Source organism: Solanum lycopersicum, chromosome 5 (assembly GCF_036512215.1).
Source record: "Solanum lycopersicum chromosome 5, SLM_r2.1".
Taxonomy (NCBI): Eukaryota; Viridiplantae; Streptophyta; class Magnoliopsida; order Solanales; family Solanaceae; genus Solanum; species Solanum lycopersicum.
Genome location: NC_090804.1, coordinates 59,772,860 through 59,785,094, shown reverse-complemented (window position 1 = coordinate 59,785,094; position 12,235 = coordinate 59,772,860). Strand labels below are relative to the sequence as shown.

Sequence of the window (12,235 nt, the reverse complement as noted above, 5' to 3'; positions counted from 1 at the left end):
TATATTGTTCCCTAAGCTTATCACCCTCAACCTATTGAGCATAAGTCATGAGGCTAAAAATGTTCATATCTTCACGGAACATGGCCTTCCTGCATCATGTTCTCACAAGATCAGAGACCCCATACATCAACTTGTTCATTTGAGCCTTGGAATCAGCAAGCATGTGAGGACCATACATGGAGAGTTGGGTGAAATTGAGTCCATATTCTTGGACCGTCATAGAACCCTGCCTCAAATTCATAAGTTCATAAACTACTAAGCTTTTTCCTCCCTCAACCTTCTTGGTAAGAACCCGTCCAGAAAAGTCTCACTAAGGCATCCCCAAGTAATAGGAGTTGTATCTTCACCCCTATTCTCTTTCCACTAAGTATTCCAGATATGAGCTACATCCTTAAGTTGGTAAGATGCCAACTCATCTCTATCATTCCTAATTACATGCATCACTCCAAATATCTTTTTCACCTCATCAATGAAATTTTTGGGATCCTCATCATTTTGCAATCCTAAGAATTCAGGAAGATTCATCCTAACAAAATGACGAACTCCATTTGCAGCTAACCCAATATTAGCATTTGCCGAAAGTGAAACTTGATAATTGTTCTATTTGGTCACACTTTGAGCCAACAACTAGATAAGGTTTTGAAATTCAGTATTCAAAACTTCATGATCTAGTATTGGAGGGGCAGCATTTGAATTTCTAGCATTCACATTCCTTTCATATGCTCTACAAGGAGCAATGATGTGAAACAAAAAACGATGAGTCAAAGCGAGGAATAAGGTCATACCTTAAGCACGATTAAAGTTACAAAGAATTGAAGTTCTTCCTAAAACACCTCGTAGTATCCTTCTCATTAGATGTGGTGTAGTTCATACCCATGAAAATGACTATACTTAGTGCGACTTTTTAAACATCTTAGGACTCTTAAACTTAGTTCTCTGATACAGAATTTGTCAGGCCTCGAGGCTACCCTTGAATGCAAACACAGTTCCTAGGATCATGAGTGACCTCAATCTAACTCTACTAAAAAATCATAAGCATACAAAATCAAACTAAACAAATAAATATTGTATGGTAGCTAAATCATATGAAAATCTAAGATGATGGGGCATATCCATAAATTATCTGAATAAAATAAAACAGCGAGTTTGAATACAAATGAAAAATGAAGCTCTAACACTAAGATAAAACTATCTATGTATGAAAATAACCTATAACTGACTAGAAGTGTTGGGACAGGCCCCAACTAAATCTAGAAAACTAAAACTAAAACTAAAAAAAGAAGATATTCATGCTACTAGTCCTCAAAGAATGAGGACTCACCAGTGATGCCGAACTGAAGATCGAGAATCAAACTATGCTTGATCTAAATAATGGGGGCCTGAACCTACATCAAGAAAAGATGTAGCGTAGAGTATATGTTAGTACTTGAAATGTATTGAGCATACATGATAGAGTAAAATTGAACAAAACATATAAGTGAAACGAGCGATAAAACAATTATATAATCAGAACATGGCTAAATTGAATATAATGAACAAGTTTATAACATGTTAAGACTAAAAATGAAGCTATACTCATAACATGGTCAATGCAATAAAGTCTAACTGGACTATAAGTGAGATACTAATAAACGACATTAAACCACATGAGTTAAATGTGTAGTCCGATGTATACGCCCCATCGAGAGGACAGAATATACCCTACTAGAGGCATGTTGTCGTGAGACCTAAAATGTAATGCCCAACAGAGGGGACTTATCTTACGAGGCATGTAGTTCTGGGACTTGAGGGTCACTAACCCTAGTCTACATTGTATTAAGATTCTCCCGATTGAAAAAGTAATTAAAACCTTATGACTGAAATGTTGTAATACTGGATAGCTCAAAATATTGACATGCAAACTAAAAATATAATATTAATATACTGAAAATATATAAGTTAATTTTGTATGCATTATTATCAGTATATTAATATTACATTTTTATTTTGCATGTCAGTAGTTTAAGCTATCCAGTAGTAGAACATTTCAGTCATAAAGTTTTAGTTACTTTTTATGTGGACCTTAGCCTTCTTTTCTATTTAGATTCCCGTTTGTGATCCCTGCCCCGGAATCACACTCCTATTAAAAATGAGGGTGAATCAAGCAACTCTTATAGATATATGGGATAGGAAGGAAGAACCACTGATAGAGTTTCTAGCTGCTTCTTTCCGATCGATATACAAGCAGTTGGGCGCGAAACTTTCTTCGTGAAAAAGCTCGTCCTATTTAATATAGGAATGTCTTTCAATACTGCTTTTACTTATTTTTTGGAAATCTATCATTTTCCAAATTTTTTCATTGTCTTTAGTACGATCTGGCTTCACAGCTCTCGCCTATCGGAACACCAACCCAATCTTGAAAGCTGAAGTGGGTTTTGGGGAACGGAAGAACATATATATATATATATATATATATATATATATATATATATATATATATTCGTGTGTGTGTGAGAGAGAGAGAGAGAGAAAGGATTCAAACCAATGGCCCTCTGTACCCAAAACAGATGCGTTGACCAGACTGGCTACACCTCGTCTCACCACCCCGAAGCATATAGATCCACCCGATCGATGAACACTCAAACCAAACTCGCCTATCCTTTTGGAGCGATGCGAGAACCAATCCGAGTAATAAACCGCTTTTTTTTAATTTGCCTCAAGCACCCAAACCCTACCGCCAAAAAGCTGTCCGTAAAGTGCAGGAGAGCTCACATTTTTTTGCTTACTCTTTCATTTTTCATTTCTCAATCCGGCCCACTCCTGGCTACGGTTTGGACCTTTCGCCTGCTTAGAAGTGGATTTGAACCACTGACACAAGGATTTTCAGTATATATATATATATATATATATATATATATACAGAGAGAGAGAGAGAGAGAGAGAGAGCTAGGGTTCTGATTTAAGTGTCCTAACATGTGTAATTCATGAACTAAAAAGAAAAACAGAGGGTTCGGAGTTTATTCATTAATTAGGGAAAAATGATATTGAATTTAGGATCATACGGATCATTTGAACAACTAAAACCTAATCATTCTAACATTCAAGAAACCTTAAGTCTGGATAATATTAAGGGAATATATATTCTGACTGGAATATAGGGACCTAATGAGTTAAAAGAACCCATAGTGAAATCTCACATACCAAGTGACAAATTCCATTAAAAAATTTAATTTCGGGACTAGAACTCATGAAACCTTGTTCTATTCTTGCACTAGGGTTCTTAACCTCTTTTTTCTGTTATGCTATAATTTTTCTATGTTTTAAAGAATGATCTGTCTTAGGAAAGTTCTAGTTATGTCTCTAGGCTAAAAATGACCAAAACTAAGTAGTTTAGAGCTTAAATGACGTAGTTGAGGGGTTGTACACATAAGGAAAAGACCAAAAGACCCCTAACTTAACTATTGTCGGGGTCACTGATGGACATGACTGATGGATCGTCAAATGAAAGTCCATGTTGGTCAACTGTCAGTCACAAATGAGGCTGAATTTGGGGGTTGATCCATGGACCATGGTATGTGGGTCGAAACTTACATAAATTTTCTAGGGCTGAGCCTTGGAAGGGTTAGACAACAATCCTATAGCACGGGCCGTGGGTTACCCTATGGTTCGTGGGTGGCTATCGTGGGTTGCACTTGCAACTTCTAGAAATCTGCATTGGGTGATTTTATGAATATAGGGTCTTACAAATTGTGTTCTCAAGTGTATCTTCTAGGCTTATGAGGTTCAGTTCTTTTTAGTTTAGATATACTTAGATTTTCTTTCGGTATACTCGTGTGCTTTCTTTCATATCCATTTGGACATCTATTTGTGTTTAGATTGTATCTTTTCTTATTGTCTTTACGTTTCTTGCTTTTTCGACCGTTGATGCCTACTGAGTACCTTTATTTTGGTACTCATGCTACACTCTACATCTATTTTGTATGATGGTCCTGGTAACAACTATCTGTTGTGATTCTTTGTGTCATCTTCAACAACTTTTAAGATTAGAGATGTGGGTGCGCATTTGGCACCTTCGATCAGCCTGTATCCTTATGTATTTATGTTATCCTGTATTTTTCCTTTGAAATGACTTTCCTGGTCCACTTTTGTGATTGGTACTTCAATATTAGATAGCGCTACAACTTCTAGGTTTTTGGAGGAAATTATCTTCATGTATAAAGTTTTTGGTTTGCTTCCGCCTCTGTCTTATTTAATTGCTATAATTTTATTTCTATTGATGTACCACTATACTCAATAATGTCATTCTGAGTTAGGGTTGACATACGTGCTGGTGGGTAATAGTAGGTGTCCATGACTTGAGGAGTCGGTACGTGACAATCATAATAGTCAATTAACTGTGGAAGGGTATAATCGTAATCTAACTTTCAAATATAAAACCTCGCAATTATAGAATAAGTATGGTGGTTGTTCTAATTGATTAGTTCAACTATATATTTCAATTCCGACAAACACGTGCATTTCAATATTGCAAGTGTTTTCCATTTTATTCCTAAAAACGTTTTTTAAAAATCATATGTACAACAATAACATAAAACATATCAATGTGCAGCATGTTAGTCATAAATTTAAAAGCCTATATATGACATGCCAATAGCATCATTGTCTTGTTATCTACTATCACAAAACTTGTAAATAGATTTGTTTTTTTTTTAATCTTAAAACAAATATCAAATATAAGGTAAGTCCTTTCATAAGGCTTAATCACTCTCAACTTAAAAATTGGTCAACTATTGATTACTAAAATCCAATATAAGTTAAGTGTGTCAAATCCAATATAATTTAAGTTTGTCAACTGCACATATAAATTGGTCTCCTCTCCCACAATCCTACTCATTGTCTCTCACCACACTGAGACTCTCTCTTTCTTCACAATTGTTGTTTGTTTTTTCTGCAAATCTCCACTAGTAATTGTGTACAAAATGAGGATCCATTCTCATCCTTCCTCATCTTCAACCGAAGGTTTGCTTGAAAAGTCTTTCTTTTACTAATCTATTTTATTTTCCTGGTGTTTCTATTTGTGATCATACAAGTTGTTTATTTGATGTGAATTTGCATTTGTTTTTCTTGAATCTTACAGATTACGTGAGTAAAATGGGATTTTTAGGGTGTTTTGTAATGGTGGAATTCACAATTTTTTCATGTTTTTTACGGTAAAAAAATAATTCTATATAAAAAAAAGTATTATCGATTCATAAAAATCACTTCTGTGCCAAAAGTTCATTTATCCTACCCATAGTGGGATTATTTAGAAGTCAAATGTGTGACGTCCTTGGTTCAAATATTAAATGAAATTAGACTAAGTGCATTATTCCCAAATCTCGTGATAGAGTTTCTTGGTACTTGTATTGAATGGACATAACATGTGCCGAGAGATAGTCAAGGCGCGCGCAACACCGGAGTACTGATAGAAAATCTTTGTAACTTACTATTTGTTTTTATTAAAGAATAAATGGGTTGATTGATTGAACATATATTATTAGTGATGAGAGTCTCACATTATCCCTTTAATAGATGCATGGGAGCTCCTTATATGACCATGGACACTCTTCCCTATCCTTAGCTAGGTTTAAGATGAATCGAACAAATATAAGATCAATCCAAATGGAGTGATGGTTGAATTTACTCATCAAACATGAAGAAGTTGAACAACAAATAAAGAGAACACTAAATACTAGAATAGAAAATATGAAGCTAAAAAATCGTTCTTGTATCGAGGACTAAACTTGTATAAATAGAACGAAAAATATAAGATCATTAAATAAGGTTTGCGAGTATTATTAGAGAATATGATATTTCCTAATAGGAATATTGCAAGTTTGTTCCCATCCTTAGAAACAAGTGGGACAATTTGTTGTACTAAAGTGTCTTTTTCATTATTGTTTTTGTGGGTGATGAAGTATTTCTTTGATAAGGCATGTGTCATATGTATATCCACTATATGTTGTAGATAAATGTAAATGATGTGGTTCCACTTAAATGTGGATTGTGAAATTAGGAGAACAAAGCTTCCAAATTAGGAGCTTTGATGAGGATGGAGTTATTTTTATATCCTGCCTTCAATTTTGTCCTTTTTAATTGTTGCAACTACAGTGACATTTTATTAGCATGTTGGGACTTTCTTTTTGCCGATATATGATAGTTATTGGCTAACCTAAAATAAAAGTTCATGCAGTCAAATATGGATGTGCATTGAATAGTTAATGCACACGGTTATTATGTGATTATTGGTATAACCATCTATGCAGATGAAGCTGATAATTTGATGAATGAAGCCCAAGTAGGTGGATTTGTTGACACTGATTTAACTGCGGAAGCAGTTTGTCCCAATATAACAAAGGGTGAATGCAGTATTAAAATAAAAGAAGAGCAGGTAGAACAAGATGGTGTAATAAATGATGTAGGAAATGGTGGTGACATTTTATTGATGTGGCAAAAATGGGAAGAAGAGAACGATAGGTGGATGGAAGAAAACCATGCACTTTATCTAGACTTCAATAGTCAGAATGAGTTTATGACTGAAACTGCTGAGCAGCCATCTGATTTGATCATACCCTTGCTAAGGTATCAGAAAGAATGGTTGGCTTGGGCTTTGAAGCAAGAAGAATCTATAGTTAGAGGCGGCATTCTTGCAGATGATATGGGGATGGGGAAGACTGTTCAAGCCATAGCTCTTGTGCTAGCTAAACGTGGAATAGGGCAAGCAATTTCAGATTCCGGTTTGCTCTCACCTGCCCCCTGTATTCTTCAAGCAGTGAAAGGAACCCTTGTTATTTGTCCAGTTGTTGCTGTGATTCAGTGGGTCAACGAGATTGAACGCTTCACTACAAAAGTAAGCAACGCAATTTTTGTATATCATGGTGCCAACAGGGAGAAAAATATTGGCAGATTCGCGGAATATGATTTTGTTATCACTACCTACTCAATAGTGGAGACTGAGTACAGGAAAAATATCATGATTTTGCACTCTATAAATTGGAATCGTATTATTTTGGATGAGGTGATCATTGCATTACTTGACCCACATATTTGGTTTTTCTTGATACGTTTTACTTAAGCTGAAGGTCTACCTAAAAAAACCTCTCTACCTTCACAAGGTAGGGGTAAGGTTGTATAAACATGACAAACCACTCTGCCATCATGGGTAGTTAGGGCTAATGTTGTATATGATATTTTTTACAGAGAAGTCTATTAAAAGTTCACATTTGTAAGTTTCATCGGACAAACCCTTTATCCACAGTTTTCTAACGGACTCTACTTTTGTTGCTCAGGCCCATTGTGTGAAAAATATACACAGCAACACTACAAGAGCTATTCTTTCGCTAGAATCTTCTTATAAGTGGGCCTTAAGTGGTACTCCCCTACAGAACCGTGTAGGAGAGTTGTACTCACTTGTATGTTTCTTGTGATTAATCTTTTTTGGGGGCTAACATAATTCACATATTCATTCTCTGATCTAAATACATCCTTACTTTTGGACAGGTCCATTTCTTACAAATTATTCCTTACTCGTACTACTTCTGCGAAGATTGTGATTGCAGAGCTCTCAACAATAGGTAGACTTAAAAGTTTCTTTTTTATATTTGCACCTAACTTGGTTAAATAGAGAAACATATAGTTGAGGATTTGTTTTCATTTTACTATGTTATATTTGTTCATTTTCACCCGAGATATTACTATTTCAATGACAGTTGAAATCTTTCTTCCTTGAGCATCTTCTTATTTTTCACCTTTTTGAAATCTCTTATTTTCTCCCTTTTGTGTTTGTGTTTATTTTAGCTCATTCGAGTGTCCACATTGCCACCACCAATCTTTTCGACACTTTTGCTGGTGGAATAGAGTAAGTTATCAAATTGCTATTTATTTTGATGCATTTCATTAGTTGTGATAAATAATATTGTTGCTTCACGGTGATGTTGATACATCTTATGTTCTAGTATATTGCATCACCCATACAATCTCAAGGGAATCATGGGTTTGGTAGAGATGCGATGATTCTGTTGAAACACAAAATTTTAAAAACCATAATGCTAAGACGTACTAAAAAGGGAAGGGCTGCTGATCTTGGACTTCCTCTAAAGATCGTAAGTTTTATTTTCACATTAACATAATGCTTGTGTTATTAATTGTTTTCTATCCTCTTTAGCATGTTACTTACTTTCTTATTTAGGTTACCTTGCGCAAAGATTGTTTCGATGTTAAGGAAGAAGAGTATTACAGATCATTGTGGGATGAAAGTCGGGCACAATTCAATATGTATGTAATTTAGTTTTGTATATGCTTATGAAACTCTATCCTTGCTTGTTTGAAATTAATCTTGGCCTATTTTTTCTCTCCATTAGATACTCATGGTGTAATAAATGCTTTTTCATGGAATATGTTTCATCTAATTTCTATATGTTAAGTCATCCGAAAGCATACAGACATTCCTTTCTTGGAAATTAATTTTACATGGGTTTTCATGGAAAATAATCAACACTAGGAGTGTACTATTAATTTTCTCATCACTATGTTGTTTCTTCCTGATGTATTTTGGCACAGGTACATTCAAGCTGGTACATTGATGAATAACTATGTTAACATTTTTAATCTACTCACACGCATGCGGCAGGTATTGGTATCTTGCTTTCAACTGACTTGTTTTTTATAATGTATTGGTTGCTTCTTGAATTTGGTATTCGTCGTGAATAAAATTCTTTGTTGTAGTTCATTGTTAACCTTCAAAGTATGGATCAGATCTAATGTAATTTTTTTCTTAACAAGAAATATTTCAGTTCTTCAACACATATTGTGGTAAAATTATTAAACTGTGGAGATGAAATATTTAATGTTGTTAATTGTTTTAATCTTGCAATATTTTAGAACTCAGAGATAATAATTCCTTCAGTAATTTCTTGGCTTGCTTTTTCCTTATATATATTCTTCCTTGAGCCTAAAAAAAATTGTTCAGACTTCTTTTACTAAAGCAAGCAATTTGACTTTCTATGATCTATGTAATAACTATGAAACATTTTCTTATATTTGATTAATTTTCGATTCATTTTCTTTCCCTTTCTCACTTTGAAAGAAAAAAGAAATCCTTGCTTTGCCTCCTTTCTTCTTCGTTAATTGAATGGTATACTCACACGTCTTATCTTTTATTTGTCTACAGGCCGTCGATCATCCTTACCTTGTGGAATGCTCAAGTTCTTCTTTGGCTAGAAGTGGAAGAACAACTAATGTTGGCTATGTTGAACAAACATGTGGTTTATGTCATGATCCAGCAAAAGATCCAATCGTGAGTTGCATACTCTTCCACTTCCCTAAGAAAAGAAATAGAAAGTATAAAACAAAGGAAAAAGTTCACTCACGAAACTTGATACATCACTAAAATTGAATTTGATGGATTTCCTACTCACACTACATTAATATTTCATATATTATGTGATGGATATTTCATCTTAATGTTCACATAGTTTCAACATTTACATCTAAGATGTCTTTCTAAAAATTCTTTTTCAGCACCATAAGAAAGACCACTCTTTTTCTTTTTACTAGAAATACGTTTTAAAATGCCTTTTAACACTATAACAACTTTAATTAAACTCGTGGAGTTGATGATTTCAATTCTCGTACCTCATCTCTTGAAAACCTAAGAAATATTCTATGAAGTCATTACTATTATGTTATCATATGAAACTTAAACTGACTCTCCTATAAAATTCTATGAATTCATTACTATTATGTTGTCATTTGAAACGTAAAATGACTCTCCTATAAAAATGTGCACCTCTTTTGACTATTGCAGGTTAATTCTTGCACACATGTCTTTTGCAAGTCATGTCTAATAAACATTTCTGCAATTGTGGAACAACTTTCATGCCCTTCATGTTTTAAATCAATTACAGTGGATTTCACAGCAAATGATCAGAAAACTAAAGCAACAATCAAAGGATTTAGGTCCTCGAGTATATTGAACAGAATTTGCCTTGATAATTTTCAGACAAGCACAAAAATAGAAGCGTTGGTAAACAATTACTTTTCAATCAAAAACTATATCTTATTTTACCTTAGCTTTATAGTTTGGTTTGGTTTAAAGTTTTGCTTACCATTTGAAAATGTTGCATCAAATACCACCCCCACTTAATTGAGTGGAAACTTATAAGTATTCTCATTGCTTGTTTCATTGGATCAAGAGAGAAGAAATAAGGTTCATGATTGAAAGAGAAGGTTCCGCAAAGGCAATAGTCTTCAGCCAATTCACATCATTTTTGGATCTGATACACTATTCTCTACAGAAGGTAAGACATGTCTTCGTTATCCCCTTCACAACTACCCCTATTGTTTCACTCAGTAGTCTTAACAAAGAAACATTTCTTGTGTGCATTTGGCAGTCGGGTATTAATTGTGTTCAATTAGATGGATCCATGACTATCACTGCAAGAGGTTCTGCAATTACAAGATTTACCAGTGATCCAGATTGCATTATATTTCTCATGAGTTTGAAAGCCGGAGGTCTTTCCCTGAATCTTACAGTGGCATCACACGTAAGGATTTCCTTTCCTCTCTTTGTCAATAAATATTCTTCATTTCTTGAATCTATGTTGGATTCCTTCATCTCTTTAGGTTAAAACTATTTTTTTGTTTGGGATGTTTTCACTTCATCTCGGTGCACCTAAAGAACAAACACATTTTGAACTAATAATATATCGTTGAATGACCCAGACTACTTTTCTTGAAGTTACACTCTCCTTTTGCACTTTAATAGGTTTTTTTGATGGATCCTTGGTGGAATGCTGCTGTGGAGAGGCAAGCTGAAGATAGAATCCATCGAATAGGGCAGTTTAAACCCACAAGGTGTGTGATTGTATTTCTTCGACTAACTATACCAATAAAGATAGCTTATTCTTATTTTTATCATTTCTAGGATTGTGAGATTTGTGATTGAGAATACAATCGAGGAGAGGATCTTAGAGTTGCAAGAGAAGAAAAAACTACTTTTTGAAGGGTAAGTTCCTCCAAGTTCATTGTGCTAGTTGCATATGTGTTCTTTGAATTTTCCTCCTCTACTTTGACGTTCCCCCCTTCTCTCTCTGGTGTGCTGATTGCCAAATATTGATTTTTTTGTAGGACGGTTGGTGGTGCTTCGGAGGCATTGGAGGAATTAACAGAGGCAGACTTGAAGTTCTTATTTGTAACCTAAATCAATTTTTGTTCAGTTACTGTGTCTTGGAGGTTCTGGATGTTTCGGACGAACAAGTTGCAGTGCAGTTAAATTTAAAGTTTAGAGTTGACTTGACTAGTTCAAATATATATGATCTGAAAGTGTTGACATGCTTATATGATGAGTTTGGACTTGTCCGCAAATTTTGATTTAATTTCAACGAGTCTCGGATGAATTGTGAACATTTCGGGTGCTTTGTCTTTTGTTTAAGCATTAAAACGTGACGATCAACAGATCCATTTTTAATTATAGAGATCGAAAATTTATTCTGAGACTTCATCTCCTTGGGAATCCAAACATGATATTGAGTTTCAATTAAATGAAGATATCCATATCGTTATTTAGGACACATAGTAAAAATAAATCGTTGCATTTCGAAGATCGTATAAGGATATTACGGCCTTTTTAGTGAAAACTAAATTGTTTGTTGCAAAAAGGTGTTGGGGCAGACTTTTTGGATACCAGATTTTTCTACTTTAACGACAAAAAATTACAAAAAAAAAGATTAATTTTTTTATGCCAGAACATTGTATTAAATTTCAAACCATGTTTGATTGTGGTAAAAGCTCAGTGATTTTTATCACAGGAAATTGAGGAATTTCACTCGACATCTAGATATTGTAATACTTTGATTTGGAGGTAATAAAGACTCCATTTTTAAAATGAAAATTCTCATTTGAGGTACATTATACTATGGGTAAACCAATATTTTTATCCAGTCTTTTATTTGTTGATTATTCCATCGTTCAGAATTAAGTAAGAACATGAAACTAAAAATTAATAGCTAAAATTAAGAAATCTGTTTTTGAGATTTGAGTTCGCACTATGGGTAATCTAAATTGTAATTAAAATCAGTTTTCCCTTTGGAGTTTGGGGTTAACTTATTTGGCCGGTGATAAAAGTATAGCAATATGAGTGTCTACAAATAGTCTAAATAATGTCTTAGACTAGATTGAGACTGTTCATATGCTCTATGAAAGGGCAAGGCCATGAATT

General features: G+C 34.2%; 1 protein-coding gene across 1 annotated transcript; it reads left to right on the top strand.

Moving 5' to 3' along the window:
- The first annotated feature begins 6,102 nt into the window (after positions 1-6,102).
- Positions 6,103-11,355, top strand: LOC101262723 (ATP-dependent helicase rhp16-like). The gene is made up of 15 exons (XM_019213998.3): positions 6,103-6,755; positions 6,789-7,036; positions 7,308-7,430; positions 7,519-7,592; positions 7,816-7,876; positions 7,974-8,120; positions 8,207-8,292; positions 8,578-8,647; positions 9,188-9,313; positions 9,824-10,042; positions 10,212-10,316; positions 10,410-10,562; positions 10,784-10,872; positions 10,943-11,023; positions 11,146-11,355. The coding sequence occupies exons 1-15, from the start codon at positions 6,302-6,304 to the stop codon at positions 11,216-11,218; spliced, it is 2,109 nt and encodes a 702-aa protein (XP_019069543.3). The 5' UTR covers positions 6,103-6,301; the 3' UTR covers positions 11,219-11,355.
- Positions 11,356-12,235: the final 880 nt, after the last annotated feature.